General features: G+C 44.3%; 1 protein-coding gene across 1 annotated transcript; it reads right to left on the bottom strand.

Annotated features, from left to right (window-relative positions):
- Window positions 1-355: 355 nt before the first annotated feature.
- LAGE3 (L antigen family member 3) lies at window positions 356-781 on the bottom strand. Its single transcript, XM_070408775.1, has one exon. It carries the CDS (start codon window positions 779-781, stop codon window positions 356-358), a length of 426 nt encoding a protein of 141 aa, XP_070264876.1.
- Between the last annotated feature and the right edge of the window lie 16,337 nt (window positions 782-17,118).

Raw genomic sequence — 17,118 nt, 5'->3', positions numbered from 1 at the left:
GAAAAATGGATTTTTAGAGAGAGTGGAAGGAAAGGGGAGAGAAACATGTGAAGGCTGAAGATCATGGATTGACTGCTTCCTGAATGCTCCCCGCGGGGATCCTGACGGGGAATCGAACCAACCACCTTTCCGCACGGGAGGACGCCCAACCAGCTGAGCCGGTCGCCAGGGCATTTACTGATCTTAGTCGCTCGGCTTGATTTGCTGCAGTGACAAACACGTAAGCATCAAACAAAACAAGCCAACCACAAGTGCCCAAGGAACAGTACAGGCAAGATTCGGGCCCCATGTAAGTGCAACTCCTGCAGGACTCACGGCGTTAGGAAGGATCAGCCCCCCTTTTCCCAGCCCGGGCTCAGCGGGAAACGGGGGGCCCGAAGCGCTGCAGGGTGCGCACCCCCAGGGAAAGCTGGCTGAGGAAGCTGACCACGGAGGCCCGCAGGAGGCGACGGTCTTCGGCCGCCCAGCTGACCGCCAGGACGCTGCCGCGCACCGCGATCTCCCGCCCAACCGCCCCTCCGCGAGGCTCCGCGTCTGGGGCCAGGGACCCGCGGGCGATGTCTGCCTCCGAGGAGGACGGGAAAGGCACCCGGAGGGAGAATGTATGCGGCCGATTTCCGGGCGCTCGAGCCGCGAGGACAGCGTCTCCGCCCCGCCCCGCCGTGCGCTGCGGTCGCGCAAAGCTCCGAGCTCCGCCGGCTGCAGCGCCCGCCCCGCGCGGGGTGCCTTCCCGGCGGCCCCGGCCGAGGGCTCCGGTGAGGCCTGCGTCTGCCGCCCACATGCCGCATCTGCCGCCCGCGTGTCCACCGAGCTCCGCCTTCGACCCCGCCCCCGAGCCGGATCCCACCGCCTGCGCTTCCACGGCCAATGAGGAGCTGCGGTTCCTTCAGAAGCTCCGCCCCTTCGCTCTGACCCCGCCCCTCGGGCCTGCGCCACCGCCAGGGGTGTGGTGGGTTCCAGCTCTGGGGCCTCTTTCTAAAGAGAATACGGTATATCCTCTTTGAAGTGCTTCATAATCTCAGAGCAAACTCTGCTCTAAGTGGAGGATACTTTTAATTCTATTTTTTTGTATTTTCGAAGGAGAAACAATTTTAGCCCACATATTTTTTCTTGGACTCAGTTTACCTTTCTTTGATATGTAGTTTTGTAAGACAAACTCATCAAGAAAGTTGTGTTTTTTTATGTTTATTTAAAACATTTCACCAAATTTAAATGTTGTAAAAGCGTAGGCTTCTTGAGTAAACCACTCTATTTGGGAACAGCATGCCTATTTATCCAATTAAAATAGGAGTTCCATCAAAAGATTTTTCCCAAATGGAGATATTTCAAATGTAATGCAGCGGTTCTCAACCTATGGGTCGCGACCCCTTTGGGGGTCGAACGACCCTTTCACAGGGGTCGCCTAAATACATCCTGCATATCAGATATTTACATTACGATTCATAATAGTAGCAACATTACAGTTATGAAGTAGCAACGAAAATAATTTTATGGTTGGGTGTCACCACAACATGAACTGTATTAAAGGGTCATGGCATTAGGAAGGTTGAGAACCACTGAATTATAGAATTTCAAAATTCTGTATATCATTTTTTAAACTATTGTTGTTACATTTGTTCACTTCCTTGCTTTCATAGGGACACATTTCATTGCTTCTCTGTTTATAAGCTTTATTCAATAACCTTAATTCCCTGAAACTTTTCATAAGCTGAAGTTTTTTAGTCCTCCATTTGTTGAATGCCCTGATGAAAGATTCCAATACTTTTTAATATAGAGAATTTGTTTACCAAAAAAGTTATTCTACAATGAGATCCCACCTCACACCTATCATAATGGCTATCTATATATATGAAAGCCCAGCAACTGGAACGGTGGAATGACCAAAACGACTGGTGGCTATGACATGCACTGTGGCAGCCAATGAGCCTGATCCGGGCCTCGATCGCCGCCCCTACCAGCTAGCCTGGCTCGATAGACCCCCATCAGGGCAGGCAAGCTGGACCCCACCCGGGCACAAATTCGTGCACCGGGCCTCTAGTTATCAGTAAATCCACAAACAATAAGTGTTGGCAAGGATGTGGAGAAAGGGGAATTCCAGTGTGCTGTTGATGGGAATGCAGATTGGTGCAACCACTATGGAAAACTGTGGAGGTTCCTAAAAAATTAAAAATGGAGCTGCCTTATGACCCAGTGATTCAACTTCTGCTAAATTCCCTGAAGAAACCCAAAACATTAATTCAAAAGAATATATGTACCCCTATGTTCATTACGCTGTTATTTACAATAGCCAAGATATGGAAGCCACCCAAGTGCCCATCAATTGATGAGTGGGCAAAACAGCTGTGCCTTTCCCCACTTCTTTCCCCTGGCGAGGTTTTCTTGCCTTCTCTCTCCTAAGGGCCCTTCTTTTGCTTCTGTAACTTGTTTCTTGAGCCTGTTTCTTCTACTGCTCACTTCTACCTCTGTGACTTTCTAAAGAAACTTTCTATTACAGTTTGAAAACAACAACAACAAAGCTGTGGTGCTACACAATGGAATACTACCCAGCCATAAAAAAGAACGAGACCTCACCTTTTGTGACATCATGGATGGACCCATAGGATATTACACTAAGTGAAATAAGCCAAAGACAAATACCATGTGATTTCACTTATATGTGGAATCTAAAGAACAAAATAGAAACAGACTTATAGATCCAGAGAACAGACCTATGGTTTTCAGAGTGGGAGGAGGGACTTAGGGGAGGGCTGTGTGAAAAAGGTGAAGGTTTAAGGAGTACAAATTGGCATTTACAGAATAGTCACAGAGATGTAGATTACAGAATAGGGAATACAGTCAATAATATCATGATAACTAGGTAGGGGGCCAGGTGGGTACTTGAAGCAGCTGGGGGAGCACTCTGTAAATTAGACGATTTTCTAACCACTTGGCTGTACTTCTGAAACTAATACAGAATAATATTGAATGTAAATTGTAATTGAAAATTTAAAAAAGTCTAATACCATTGTCGGCTGCTTAGTTGATTTAAAAAGTAATTTATTTAAAGAATTAAGCATTTTTTAATACATTATTATTTTTAAAAAATATATTTTTTATTGATTTCAAAGAGGAAGGGAGAGGGAGAGTGAAACATCAATGATGAGAGAGAATCATTGATTGGCTGCTTCCTGCACGCCCCCCACTGGGGATTGAGCCCAAAACCCAGGCATGTGCCCTTGACGGAATGGAGCCAGGGAACCTTCAGTCCGCAGGCTGATGCTCTATCCACTGAGCCAAACTGGTCAGGGCAAGAATTAGTCATTTTAAAAGTCCAATTGATAATAGGTAGCAAAGAGAAAACAGTGCTTTGCTGAAATACTGTTTTGTTTTAAAAAATATATATTTTATTGATTTTTTTTAAAGAGAGGAAGGGAGAGGGATAGAGAACTGGAAACATCGATGAGAGAGAAATATCATCAGCTGCCTCCTGCACACCCCCTACTGGTAGCCAAGGTACATGTAACCAAGGTACATGCCCTTGACCAGAATTGAAGCTGGGACCTTTCAGTCCAGAGGCTGACGCTCTATCTACTGAGCCAAACCAGTTAGGGCTGAAATACTGTTTTTATTTAGCATCGCTTTATCGCAACAATTTTCTAGTTCAGATATTGTGATTATGTACCTATATAAAAGATGTGAAAATCACTCTCTTTTGATTGGCAGATTATTAAAACTTATTTTGGACAGATTTATATATTATGTGTGAATTGCATATGCCCCATGGATTTCTTAACTTAGTAAATATTGACTTTAGATTTTTGGCCTCCAGAACTGTCAGAGAATAAATTTTGTTGTCTTAGGTCACTAACTTTGTGGTAATTTGTTCCAGCAGCCCCAGGAAACAAATACATATACCTTTACAACAGTACTTATCACATGCAACTATAGGGTCTCCTGCACTACACCATGCACTTCTTGATGACAGCTTATTTGTCTTTATAGTTCTAGCTTTCAGCAAAGTGCTTGGAATAGACGTTCAATTTTTGGTTGAATGCGTAAATGGTGTTAATGCTTTAGGTTTTCATTTTTTATAGAGTAAGGACTTGGAAAAGTATAAATATATACTTGAATAAGTATAAATCTATTACATTAAATTAAAATTAATGCAAGTCGCAAGCCTCTGTTTTTACTGGATAATGGAAAACTCTGTCTTTCCAATTCAAGTTTCCTTAGTCTGCTCTGGTTTAAGATTCCGTCTCTTTCAGAATTCTCTGCCCTTTCTCTCAGAGGTACCTCAGGTGGCCCAAGTTCTTAGAGGATTGCTATAGACATTATGTCTGTGTCTCCACAACATTTCTTTGTTGAAATCTAATTCTCAAGGTGATGGTGTTAGGAGGTGAGGGTCTGTGGGAGGTGATTAGACTATGAGGATGGAACCCTCCTGAGTGGGATTAATGTGCTTATAGAAGAGACACCAGAGGGCTCGTCCACCCCTCTACCTTGAGTGGACACAGTGAGAAGAAGCCCATCTTAGGAAACACGTCCTCACTAGACACTGAATCTGTTGGCACCTTGGTCTTGGACTTCGCAGCCTCCAGAACTGTGAGAAATAAATTGCTGCTGATTACAAGCTACCTGGTTTATGCCATTTTGTACAGTAGTTCTGTGGCCTGACCAGTGCCTGCAGAGGTGTGGCTCTCTCTACCTGACCCTTGGGCTTCAGTCCTTACAGCCATTACTTCCCTTGAGTTCATTGTGATTCTGCTGAGGCATCAGATTGTTACACACACTCCCCTCACTCTGCATCCCCTGCGGCTGCTGGCTGGTTCTCAGCCACCCTGCACGCTTCTCAGGAAACTTGGGGATGCAGACTGGGACTTGATGGGACCTCCCCGGGACCAACAACTAGCCCATGTATCTTCTTCTTCTATTGCTTCCAGATAAACGCAGCTTCTCCATAAGATTTGTACCATCATGGACAATACTCTGAGAAGCTGGGCACTGTTCCTTCTCCGCTGGGACCTCCCCCTAACTTTCCTGAGGTTTTTACGAAGTTTCTATAGTCTTGCTGCCCCCTTGCTCCCAGGAATCAGTTTGTGGCCTGGAGGGTCAGGCCTTTACTCGGGGATCTTCCAGTTTACCGAAGCTGGTCACTGCCTCTCTGAGCCTCCCCTTTTAAATTCTCTAGTTAAACTCTTATTTTACTTGAGAATTAATATGGCAACTCATATTGTTAGAGGCGCCTTTTATTGACATGAGTCAGTGGGAGAGGACTGCTCCAACCTTGATCCTTGTCTTCTCATATAAATGAGTTTATAGGAGAGACCTAGATTGTGTTGTGTAAAGCCAATTTATTAAAGCAATTAAAGCACACACCTTTATTAAAGAAGCAGGGCAAGCAAACTATTCATTTGGCTTATGAAGTGCAAGCTGGCTCTCCACTAATCTGAGGAGCAAGTTGGGTGGAGGTCCGAGGCGTTATATACCCTTCTGTCTTTAGGTTTCAAAATTCCTTTGCTGAATATTTTGGTATTGATTAATTTTTAAGGTCTTTTTTACTTGCTGTGGCCTTCCCAGAATTCACGAGAAGCACCTAGCAGCTTTATCTTGCCAAACCCTGAGACTGTTGGCTTTATTGATTAGGGTGCAAAACTGTCCTTTTTTCCTTTCTCCTTTCCCCTCCCTTTCTGCATTCTTTCCTTAGGGAGGCTTTTAACCATTTGCTCTCAAGTGTCCTTGGCCTGGGAAGATAATGGTTCGCTATTTGCAAGCTGGCTGCATATTGTCCACACTGTTTGGTCTTGTTTTAACTTTTTTGTGTGTGTGTTTCAGTTTCCCCATTCCTCCTGTCCTGGAATTCTCTAACAATATCATCACACTGTGAGTCTATTGTAAAGGGTGTCCCAAAATTCATGCAAGAAGTAATTTTGATAGAAAACACAGGTTTATAATTAAAAATTGTAAATTTTTTATTGATTCGTAAAGTATACAGTATAGGGTTATGTATGGAATAGCACATCGGGTAAATGGCCTCCACGGCTTTGCTGTCACATACGCAAAGCCGTGGTCTTCATTGGTCTTCATTGTCCCTGCTCCTGGGCCATAATTGGTACTTGGTAATGCTTATCAAATTGAAGGGATTGAAATAAAAGGGAAACAGATATTAGAATCTGATTCAATAAACCAAGTAAAATTAGGCTTTTATTTAATTTTTTTTTTGTTGTTAATGCTCATGCAAAATTCAAATCTTGCGTGAATTTTGGGACACCCTTTACAAAGTCTGTGCTCCAGATCCACCAGGATTTGGCTTCTGATCCTTAAGGCCCAGATTTTCAGAAATAAACAGAACGAGACAAAAAATTAACTCCTTTTCTTCTAAAAAAACAAAACAAAAAGCCAAATTATTTCTCAATTTCCTGCCTTTGAGAATTGGAAGCCATGCCTTTTGCAACTAAGGGCAGTACATACAAAACTCCAGCTACCGCTTGAGTGGTGGCTGTGGGAACGCTCGTGGTGAAAAGAGGAAATGGAAAAATATACAATTCGATAATAAAATATTACATCATTATTCTAATTGGCAAAAGTATCAGGCCAAGGTCAGGGAAAGTAAAACAATTACTTGGAGACTTAAAAGAGAAGGGTTTTCTGAAAGAAGATATTTAAACAAAGTATTAGTGATGAATCGACAGAAATGGACATTCTGCTCTTTATAAATTTCAAGTCTCTGTAGATCATCAAAATTGATAAAAGAAGTAAGCTGGTACTTCATAATCTAGACTATTGAGATCATACATAATATTTGAAACTACATATCAAGTCCTTATTCTAACCAGCCTGGTATTATTTCTGATGGTGAACCAAACACATTATTTGAGAGATGGAGTTTCCTTCTGTTCCATAGTCTTTAGAAGTTAAGGGATCTGTCTGAATATCATCTTCCCTGGACATAGTACAGGTGCCTTCAAAGAATCAGTGAGGAACTTTAAATATGAAGTGACTAATTTCTACCTTAGAAACAGAACTCCCTTTATAACAAAGATGACTATAGGAGACAAACTAATGAAGCTTATGCTTTTAGTGAATTGAGTTGGGAGAAGAGGGAAAGTTCTGATGTCCATGCGGAGGCCACGACTTAAAAACTCAGATTCCTACAATACCTGAGTGTCAGCTGCACACTTGGCAAAGTGCTATGTGACTACATATGAGAGGGTACTGGCCACAGAAGGACATGTTAGGTAGGGAAAGAGTCTCAAGGTCTGGGCAGTTCTAAATGGTATTTCTTACAAAATGTTTAAAATGTAGCATAGTATTCTGTGGATGCAGCTATAAATAGGATGAGCTGACGGGAACTCAACCAGATGAAAGTTGCCAAAGGCAAAGAAGAAATCAACATGTAATTGACCAAATAGTGTATATAAGCAATGGCTAAGCCTCCCTTCTGGGAGGCAGCGCTTTGGATATGAATCCCCTGTCTCCTTTACTTGCTGCAAGTAAATAAAACTGCCTTGCAACAACCATGTCTCCTTTTTGAACAGAGCACCCCAAGTGGCGAACCCCTTGAGTTCAGGAACATACAGGTGGCCTACTTAGTCACTGCTGGACTCAGAGAGAGTCAGCGGTACTCCAGGGAGGCTTGGGAAAGCTGAGGAGGGGTGACCTGCTTTATGTAAAGGTTCATTCTTGTGGGTCTAAAACATGGGCTGAGGGGGAGAGGGGCTCTCTAGAACAGCCGAGAGATGACACGAGGGGGAGGGAGGAAGTCAGTGGGCATGTCTTTTTGCCCGACTGAACCGGCCAGGAAGCCACTGTCCTGGCTGTCCACAGTGCTGCGTCCCACCAGAAAGCAACCCCATTCTTTTTTTTTAAAACGATGCCTGTCACCTTTATTTATTTATTTTTTAAAGGAGAGAATGATGATTTTTTTAAAAAAATATATATTTTATTGATTTTTTACAGAGAGGTAGGGAGAGGGATATAGAGCTAGAAACATCGATGAGAGAGAAACATCGATCAGCTGCCTCCTGCACACTCCCTACTGGGGATGTGCCCACAACCAAGGTACATGCCCTTGAGAACGTGGGACCCTTGGGTCCACAGGCTGACGCTCTATCCACTGAGCCAAACCGGTTAGGTCAAGCAACCCCATTCTTAACATCTCAATCAATGGTCATCCTTCTGTCAGACATTTGCAGAGACCTGGCTATATTTTTGACTCAACTCTGAGTACTGGGGTAGACAGTCAGACTCTTAAATCATTTCCTAGAATGAACCTATAGCTTGTGGGAAGGGAAAACAATTTTCCTAACTTGTGATGGTGTTGTGATGGAGGTATGTATAGGGGCTGTATGAGCACAAAGGTGAGGGTCTCCAGGTTGCCTGGAGGAGACGAGAAGGCAACTCCTGGGCTGAAGCTTAAAGGACAAGCAGGTCAAAGGGAAGGCATTTGAAGTAGAAGCAAGAGCTCATATGAAGCATGGGGACCAAGGGAGCCTGGCATATTTAAGAAAGCTGGCAAGTAGTTCTGTGTGCTGGAAGTTGAGTTTGTGGTGGGAGAGTGGAAGAAGAGAAATTGCCTAAAACCAACTCATTAAAGACTGGTGAAATCTACAGGGAAAAGATCAATGCCAATTTAGATATGTTTTTGAAAACTTTTAAAATGAAGTGTATGAAGGTGGCCAGCCCCTTGGTTTATTTTGGTGTAATCTCACTGACCGGTTAGAGCACCATTTTGATGAGAGTCTTTAGGAAGTTGAAAAATAATTGCTGAATTGATCATCTCAAAACCTTGTCTCTCTCAGTCAAGAGTCAGGCTACATGGATTTATCATTAAACATAAACAACCCAGTGTTCAGCTGAGAATTCTTGGGAACTTTTAGGTCCATGCTTTCCTCCCCTTTATTCCTCTTCCTCCCTCACCCTGGAATCTTGGTTGCTTTGATGTTCCAGCAGTTTTGGACACCTTCCTGCTTATCTTCTAGTTCAAGAATTTGGTTGTGGGCCACCGAAACATTTCAATTTCATGGATATTTGTAAAACTGAACTTCTGACCCCAAATGTGGGTTCCAGGGGAGGTTGGGATGCTGCAATTCTGTTGTTGATGTCGTTGTGTGGGCAGAGTTCCTATCTCAAGAAGCTTGGCAGTAACGAATGTTATTTCTCCTCTTGGCCCTCAAGCTTGGGAGAGTTCCCATGTGATTGGCTTTAGCAAGTAACTCTGTCATGTTACATGAGATATTTTGTCAAGAGTATCTTTTTCTTTTTTAAATTGGGCCACCATGCGCTTCCTTTCAGTTTATGGGTAGATGGGGAAGCCAGTTTCAGACACTAGAGTCAACCTTTTGGGAATAGGAGTTATATCTTTTTAAAAAGTAGTTTCTCACACTGTTTTTATAAGGTAGGCCCTCAAGAAAAGCTTTATTAAAAACAACAACAAAAAGCCTGACATATTCAATGCTGTGTTCAAACCGGCCATCTTCCAAAATAGCAGCAAGTCACGTCACCACCAGCAAACCACTTCCTCAGTTATAAAGGAAAGGTGGCATCACGCTCTGAAATCCTAAACACGTGTTCTATGTTCTGTGTTTTATGAATAAGCATAACGGGTATTCAGAAAGGAATCAGCCACCCCTGGCTACTCCAGGACGTTGGTGAGGTGTATAAGCTACAAATGTCCCCCAGAGTCAGGACGGGATGGGGGCCAAATCTTTAGAAAGAACAGATGGTCAAATTGTCCCTGGTGGGAGTTGACCTTAGCGTCCACGCCCCTCCACTCATGAATACAGTTTGTGCTTTGGGACTGAGAGTGGTTGGACTAAAATAATTTGTACTCTAGAGTTTTATGATTCCCGCCGCGCCCCCCCCCCCGCCCCCCCACTCATTGCATGAGGATATTCATGGAAAATATATAATGATCAAGGTTAAAGTGTGCTTGAAAGTAATATTTTAAGGCATTACACTATGATCCTTTGGCTTTTTATAAACAAAACTTTGAGACGTGAAGATGGATGAGATCTTGTGCAGAGAATGTCAAACATTCCACTTCACTGGGCTGTGTTTCTGCCATATGTGTAAACAACTCCACCACAGGATAGCCTGGAAAGGAGTTAATCTGGAAGACAGTCCTGTTAATAATGTTTTCAAATCCTTAGAACTCTTTTGCCAAATTCTGAGACTAAAAAAAGCAGAGATAAGGATGACTACATTCAAAGCCGGGTAGGGAAAAGATTCTTTTAGCATCTCTGTGCTGCTGCAGTACCACTGACACTGCAAAACGGGATCTCATATCTCTTTACTCATGAGAAGAACTCAGACCTCCTCTGGGGACTGGCAACTGGAGAGGCTCATTACTCAGAGGTTTGATGTTATCTCTTGCTCTCAATAACTGACGCTGGAGTTCTGAACATTTGCCTTTTAGCTTTCTGGGTTGCCCAACATTATGTTAATTCATCTGGAATGTGATGCAAGCGTGTATCTTTAGTGACTGCAGTACTGACTTTTCTTGAGAACTGGAAGAAAATGATCCTCACTGGAAACGGAAACCCCAGCATCCTTTCTTTGTGTTCTTGGTCTTTGCTTCCAGGAGATGGCGATAGAACATCATAAATATCAAATTACAATCTGCAAGAGTTTTGCCCCTGGAGGCCTCCCATTTTAGAGCCTAAGGCCAGCAAGCGATTTGAGCCACATGTGAGCTCTTTCATTGCAACATTTGACTTCAATGTCATATGTAAAGAGAGGACAGAAATACTTTCAGCTCAGCTGCTTACTTCTTTTTCCACATGCCTTTTCATTTTCTGAGTTTGTGTGTGCTTTTTTAATCCTCACCTGAGGATATGTTTTTTTTTAAATTGATTGATTGATTGAGAGAGAGAGAGAGAGAGAGAGAGAGAGAAACATTGATGTGAGAGAGAAACATCGATTGGTTGCCTCCTGTACACTCTCTAGGGATTGAACCTGCAACCTAGGCAAGTACCCTGATCAGGAATTGAACCCACAACCCTGTGGTGTATGAGACAACCCTCCAACCACCTGAGCCACCCAGCTAGGGCTCTGAGTTTATGTTTTGAGGTGAGGACACAAATTGGATGGCCTCCAGGTGAAAGGTGTGGGGGTTTTACTAGCTCTGTTGTGGGTGGGGCTTTTGAACCTAGAATGCCAGACGAATCGGGCAGCAATGCTGTTTTCTAGAAATATAAAGATATCTCAGACTGTATTAGAAACTAATTTTTAAAACACTGCCTGGTAGTCTTCACTCTTATGTTCAGCATTTTGATGAGCATTCTTTAAGTTGGTATTTGGCAGTCCTCCCTCGCCTGCTTAGGAGAAGGGCAAGTACAAGAAACAAACGGATATTTGCCAAAGAACAATTTCAGACGGCCTTGGTTGTACCCACCTTATCCATCTACCAGTTAACTTCCGGTTTCCTTATTAGGAGGGAGGAGTTATCCCCAGGTCTATTATAAATTGCTGCCAGTCTAAAATTAGCTACTTTTCAGGGTGATCTAAATGTGAAAATATTCATTTTTTGATTACCTTGGAGATTTTACTAAAATAAAAAGTTCCCGATTTAGCAAAAACAAGTCCAAGCGAAATTGGAGTAGGTATGAAAAGGGAACTAAAAAGTAGAAAAGAGAAAGGCTAATTCCAGACCAGTACTTGGTGTTTTACACCAAAGGAGGCTTTAACATGGACTGATTCATTTTAGAGTCTGTATGTGTTATGCCCAGATTTCAAAATCCCCCAAGACAGACCAGTAGGGAGCCGAGTCCGATGCAAAAGCATAGAGTCTTTTATTCAAGCCCAGGACTTGGTCCCTCTGCCTCCTCTACCGACGTAGCAATAGGGTGCGAGAGGGCCCCGAGTTCCAAGAGAACAAAGAATTTATAGGGCTTGGGGTCGGGGGGTGGGGGCACACTCTGACCACTGATTTGGCCAATTCCGGTTGGTTGAGTGAGGGCCGGGGGCTAGTGACCAAGGGTAGGGTGCAGCTAGGGTCTGGTTACACAAAGACACGGGGGTGGCTAGCATACTCTTGGCCTTGGGCTAGTTTCCCCCACTTTCCCATTGGCCGAGATAAGGGCAGGCTGAGTAACTGATACATTCTGTGGCTTTTTCTTGGAAGAGGGGTTAAGGACACAGCTATCAGTCCTGTTCTGTCCTTTCATATGGATGATCAACAAGTGCTCATTTTTTTCCTTTTTATTGAACTCATTGGGGTGACATTGGTTAACAAATTATACAGGTTTCAGGTGTACAATTCCTTAAATTAAATTAATTCATTTTTGAGCTTATACTACATGCAGGGTCCTGTGTTAGGTAGTAGGAATGTGAACCTAATGGGGTTTGGGTAGCCAGTATCAAGGAGGCATAGTGCTGCTGTCTCAAGATGTTTGCTGCCTCGTAGGTGGAGACAGACATTGTGTCCTCACACATTTTGACTTGCTGAGCAGAGATGTGTGTGGACCTGTAACAGCTGCATTTCCAGTTCCAATAGTTGGACAGTCCATGTATTCATTGAAACCTGTTTGTGGCACTACTCTCCATTTCTAGATGTTGGGTGGACAGTGGTGGACAGAACAGACACTGGTATCTCATTGAGCTGGGAGAAAAATGAGATGCAGACAGACAAGAAAAAAATTACAAATTTAATAAATACTATGACAAAAGTGCTATGAGTAAGAACCGGGAATCTGATTAACCTGAGGGAGTGTATTCATTTTTCTAAAGCTGCTGTAAAAAGTACCACAAACTGAGAGGCTTAAACAACAGAGATCGATTGTCTCCCAGTTCTGGAGCTTGAAGTCTGAGATACGTTGTCCGCTGGCTCGGTTCCTTCTGAGGGCTGCGAGGAAGAGTCTGTCCCGTCCTCCGTGTAGCTTCAGCCTCCCTTGTAGCTGCTGCGGGGTTTGCTGGCAATCCGTGGTGTGCTTGTCTTGTAGAAGCATCACCCTGACCTCTGCCTTCGTCCTCACATGGCTTTCTCCCCGTGTGCGTGTCTCTGTGTCCAAATGTCCCCTTTTGCTGAAGGACCCACCCTACTCCAGTATGCCTTTATCTCAACTCATTATATTTGCAACGATCCCATTTCCAGATAAGGTCACATTCTGAGGTCCTGGAGGTTAGAACGTCCACATGTGAATTTGGCAGAGCTGGGGGGAAAGACACAAAATTCAACCCTCCACAGGGGTCGGCAGGGAAGAGCCCTCTGAGGAAGGGAGGAAAAGGAGACCTTTTGGGGGCAGACGTTTCTCCTGGGACTTTCCCATCATGCCACGTAAACAGCTGCCCAGCCCCGTGTGGAGCCTGCCCCTGTCACTCCCTGCAGCTTGAGCTGGGAGTAGAGACAGGGAACTCCCATGGGTTGTGCCTGGGCGTCTGGCCGCTCATCTGATGCCACATTTAAAAGCGGAGATTAAATCTCCCACACCAGAGACGGGGCAGAAGGCTTTTTTATTGTCTGGGCTTTGACGATAATGTGACGCGTGCGTTAGCTGCGTCTCCCCAATAACAGGGCAGAGAATGGAAATCTGGTTAGTGTGACAGGCTTATGCAATCATCTGTCAGGTCAGAGCTGCATGGTCATTTTAGAAACTGAAGAAATTATCATCCTAGTTGTCATTCACTTATTTGACCAGTGCTGTCTGCCAGCACTGGGCTAGCCAGTGGCCATACAACAGGTGATATGAGAAATATTTAACCACCTGTGATGGCAGGGTGCTGACCCAAACCGGCAACATCTATAAACAGCTGGGACAGCCACCCTGGTACAAACGCACTGGATACCAGCCCGGAGCACAATAGTCAACAACTGTTTGAGGCCTCATGAAGCTGGCAGCCGGCCAAAAGAAATGTGATGCGCGCCCGTGTAATTTAAAATTTTCTAATAGGCACATGAAAGAGGAAAAAGAAAGTGATGAAATTAATTTTAATAATATATTTTATTTACCCCAGTGCATCTAAACTGTTATTTCAACATATAAGCAATATATAAATTATTTATGCAGTATGTTACATTCTTTTTAAATACTCAGTTTTCAAAATCTGGTATGTATTTTTCCTATTAGTTATAGAAGAAATGGGCTTAGGAAACAGGCCATAGAGGCAAAGAAAGGGCCCTTAGAGCTTAGAAGTGAGGCAGGTAAAGGTGACTTGTCTGGGAGGGCGGGGATGGGGAAGGTGAAGGGAAAGGCGGGGGGCGTGTTCCTGAGAGGGAGAGCACCTCAAAATCTGGTATGTAATTTCATCACTTATAGCACATCTGAATTTAGACAAGTCAGATTTTAAGTGCTCAGTAGGCACATGTGGTATTGGCTGCCATATTGAGCCGCACAGGCCTGGAAGATGGGTGGAGAACAGAGGTCTAGCTCTCACTTTCTTAGAAGGAGACCTAAAGAAGAATAAATGTCTTTTGAGGGCACAAAGATGCACTTGAGGGAGCATGCAGTGGGAATGATATGTTAAAATCTTAAATGATTATGTTTTTTACTCCTCTTTCCCCCCAGCTTAAAATTATGTTTTCCTGCAGCCTTTCTGTCAGTATGACTCCCAGGAAAGTGAAGAGAATAAACAATACTTTGGGGAGAAGCAAATAATGTGGGGCAAGTCCTTGCCAAAAAGGACAAAGGAGTAAAGGAAAATTCTTCTGATTCGAGAAAGAGAGAGATAGGCAGGAGGGAGGGAGAGAGGAAGGGGGAGAATAAGATGTCAGTGTCCTTGCTTCATCCTACTCTCTTAGGATTGGACCGCGATGAGGAGGGAGCTATGGGGACATCTGTGTAAGCGTTAAGAAACGTCGTGAAATTAGTGATTCACTCTCATGAGCATAGCATAGGGGAGGCTGCAAGCTTTCAGACATCCTGTATTTAAATTGGCACAATATCCAAAAAGGAGAAGGGGCAATAAATTGGAATGGGTGTGGGTGTAGTGAGGGGAGGTGGGGGGGGAGAGAGAGAGAGAGAGAGAGAGAGAGAGAGAACGAGCGGGTGCTTTGAGGCTGTGGAGAACCACAGCCTGAAGGAGATCCCAGGGTCACTGTGTACCCTGGTAAAGGGACCTGGAAATGCTCAAAGGCCAGAGACCCAACAGAGGCTTGGGATCAGAAAAAATAAGTGCAGAATTTGAGGACCTGTTAATTGGAAGCAAATGGTTGGAATCACAGACTACAGATGTCAGCTCAATGCCCATTAAGGCCAGAAGGGACACAAGGGACCTCAAAGGACATTGTGGAGGACTAGACAAGACCACCCATTCTCCAGGCATCAGCAACAACTGAGAGAACATGCAAATAGCCAATGTTTAAGTGTGTTTGCATTGGTCAAGGCCCAGTCAAGGAAAAAGAACCATGACAGGTAGAGGGTATTTATTATTGTCACTGGTTAGAGAAGTGTTGGAAGGATTAAAAAGGGGGGGAAGGTGAGATAACCCTGAAATTAACCAAGGCAGGAAGCCACCACCTCTCCTAGGCTTCACTAAGCATTCAACCCAACTACTCAGTACTTCTCTAAGCACTGGTGGGCACGTGGCAAGGAAAAGAGATTGGAGATATTTGAGAGTAAACGAGTTTGATAAAAAGAAGAGAGAGTGAATGTAAGGTTTGGCCTAATTAAGTCAGGTGTGGCAATAGCAGCCAGTGGCAACACTTTGGGAACAGCCGCCAAGCAGGTGTGGGCTTGGAGCTGCCTCAGCTTACTTAGTCCTGGGGTGGCCCTGGCCACCTGAGGTGCTGCTTCACCCCAGGAGCTGGGGACTCTGGCTCAGAGCTCTCCCTGTGTCAAGTGTGAAGGAGAACCAGCTGTGTTTATTCGCATGTCTAGGAGATCAAGCTCCCTGGGAGGCCATTCTTGCCATCAAACTATATAGGCGGTCTGGCATCAGGATTTCTGGAGGTGCTGTCGATGCTGCCAATTCTCATTCCTCCAAAACACTTTTCCCCAGAGGTTATCAATGAGGCCCTAATTGAGGCAGCGTGTGACGAGGCTTTGAGGAAAAGTTCTCACTGAGCTTCAAAGGAGTTAATGCTTACTTTCTAGGAGTGATATTTCAAGAAGACCTGGTTCTGCTTTCCCCCGTTATCCCACCTAACCTCATCTGAAGGGAAAATGAGTCTGAGCGAAGGTCTTCTGGTACTTTTTGGAGAAATTTTCCATCATTTTATTTTCTGCTTCGCACTCTAAGAATTAAAAGAGAAAATCATTGACAAGAGAAGTAAAAGGAAGGAACAGTTTTATACACGGCAACGTCACTGGAAAGGGACCGGCACTGAAGCGAGTCTGCCCTCGCACAGCCTGGAATGTGTGGGTTCTTGACTTTGTGCAAGAAAGATTTCATGATACAAGTCCAGGTGATTTTGAGAGTGTGTGCACAAAAGCTGGGGACAGTGAAACAAAGGAAGGGCTTGCGATAGAAGAGGCAAGATCATAGCAACAGGAGTGAGCCTCGGGTGAAGCTGCCTTGGCCCCTTAGAAAGAAAGTCACAGAGGCAGAGAAGTGAGCCAGCTGGGCTGCGTGGACTCAGCAAACAAGTTACAGAAGCAAAAGTGGGGGCCCCTGGAGACAGGTTCAGAGGGTTAGCCAAGGACAGGTTGCCGCTGGTCCTAGTTGCAAGTCTCCTGCAAACCCTTAGACCTTAGGAGAAAGAAAGCAAAGACAGGCATCTGAGGAGAGAAGGCACAGGCATGCTTACGGGAGAGCATGCACAGGTTCCTTTGTCTTAAGGGCTTTTATCTGTTTTCTAAAAGGTGGGAATTTTAGGGCCGGTGTCAGGGAGGGATCTCGATAGAAAATTCATCAGCTTTCCAGGTATGTCCCTTAATATGCTGATGCATCAAAACGAGCATAGAGGGTCAGGGTCATTCTCCGGTCAGTTTCACCTTCAAGGAATGTTACCCAAGAGGGACTGGGACTGAGGCAGGCTTGCCACTGCATGGCCTGGAATGTGTAAATCATTTGCTTCTTAGTCTTCTTGGTTAGGGAAGATAAGATCTTGCCATTTATTATCTGGGTGTAAATTGTTTGGCCATTTAACTATCTGTCTCAGTTTCCCCATTCTACTTGCCAAGAAATTTTCCTAGCTCTTATTATACTCCCTCAATAATAGATATTCTTACAGCATTGATGTGAAAATACCACCTCCTAAACTGT

This window comes from Myotis yumanensis, unplaced genomic scaffold (genome assembly GCF_028538775.1).
Source record: "Myotis yumanensis isolate MYYU_CA2020_CCGP unplaced genomic scaffold, mMyoYum1.0.hap1 SCAF_3, whole genome shotgun sequence".
Classification (NCBI taxonomy): Eukaryota; Metazoa; Chordata; class Mammalia; order Chiroptera; family Vespertilionidae; genus Myotis; species Myotis yumanensis.
This window is presented reverse-complemented; position numbering and strand designations above follow the sequence as displayed.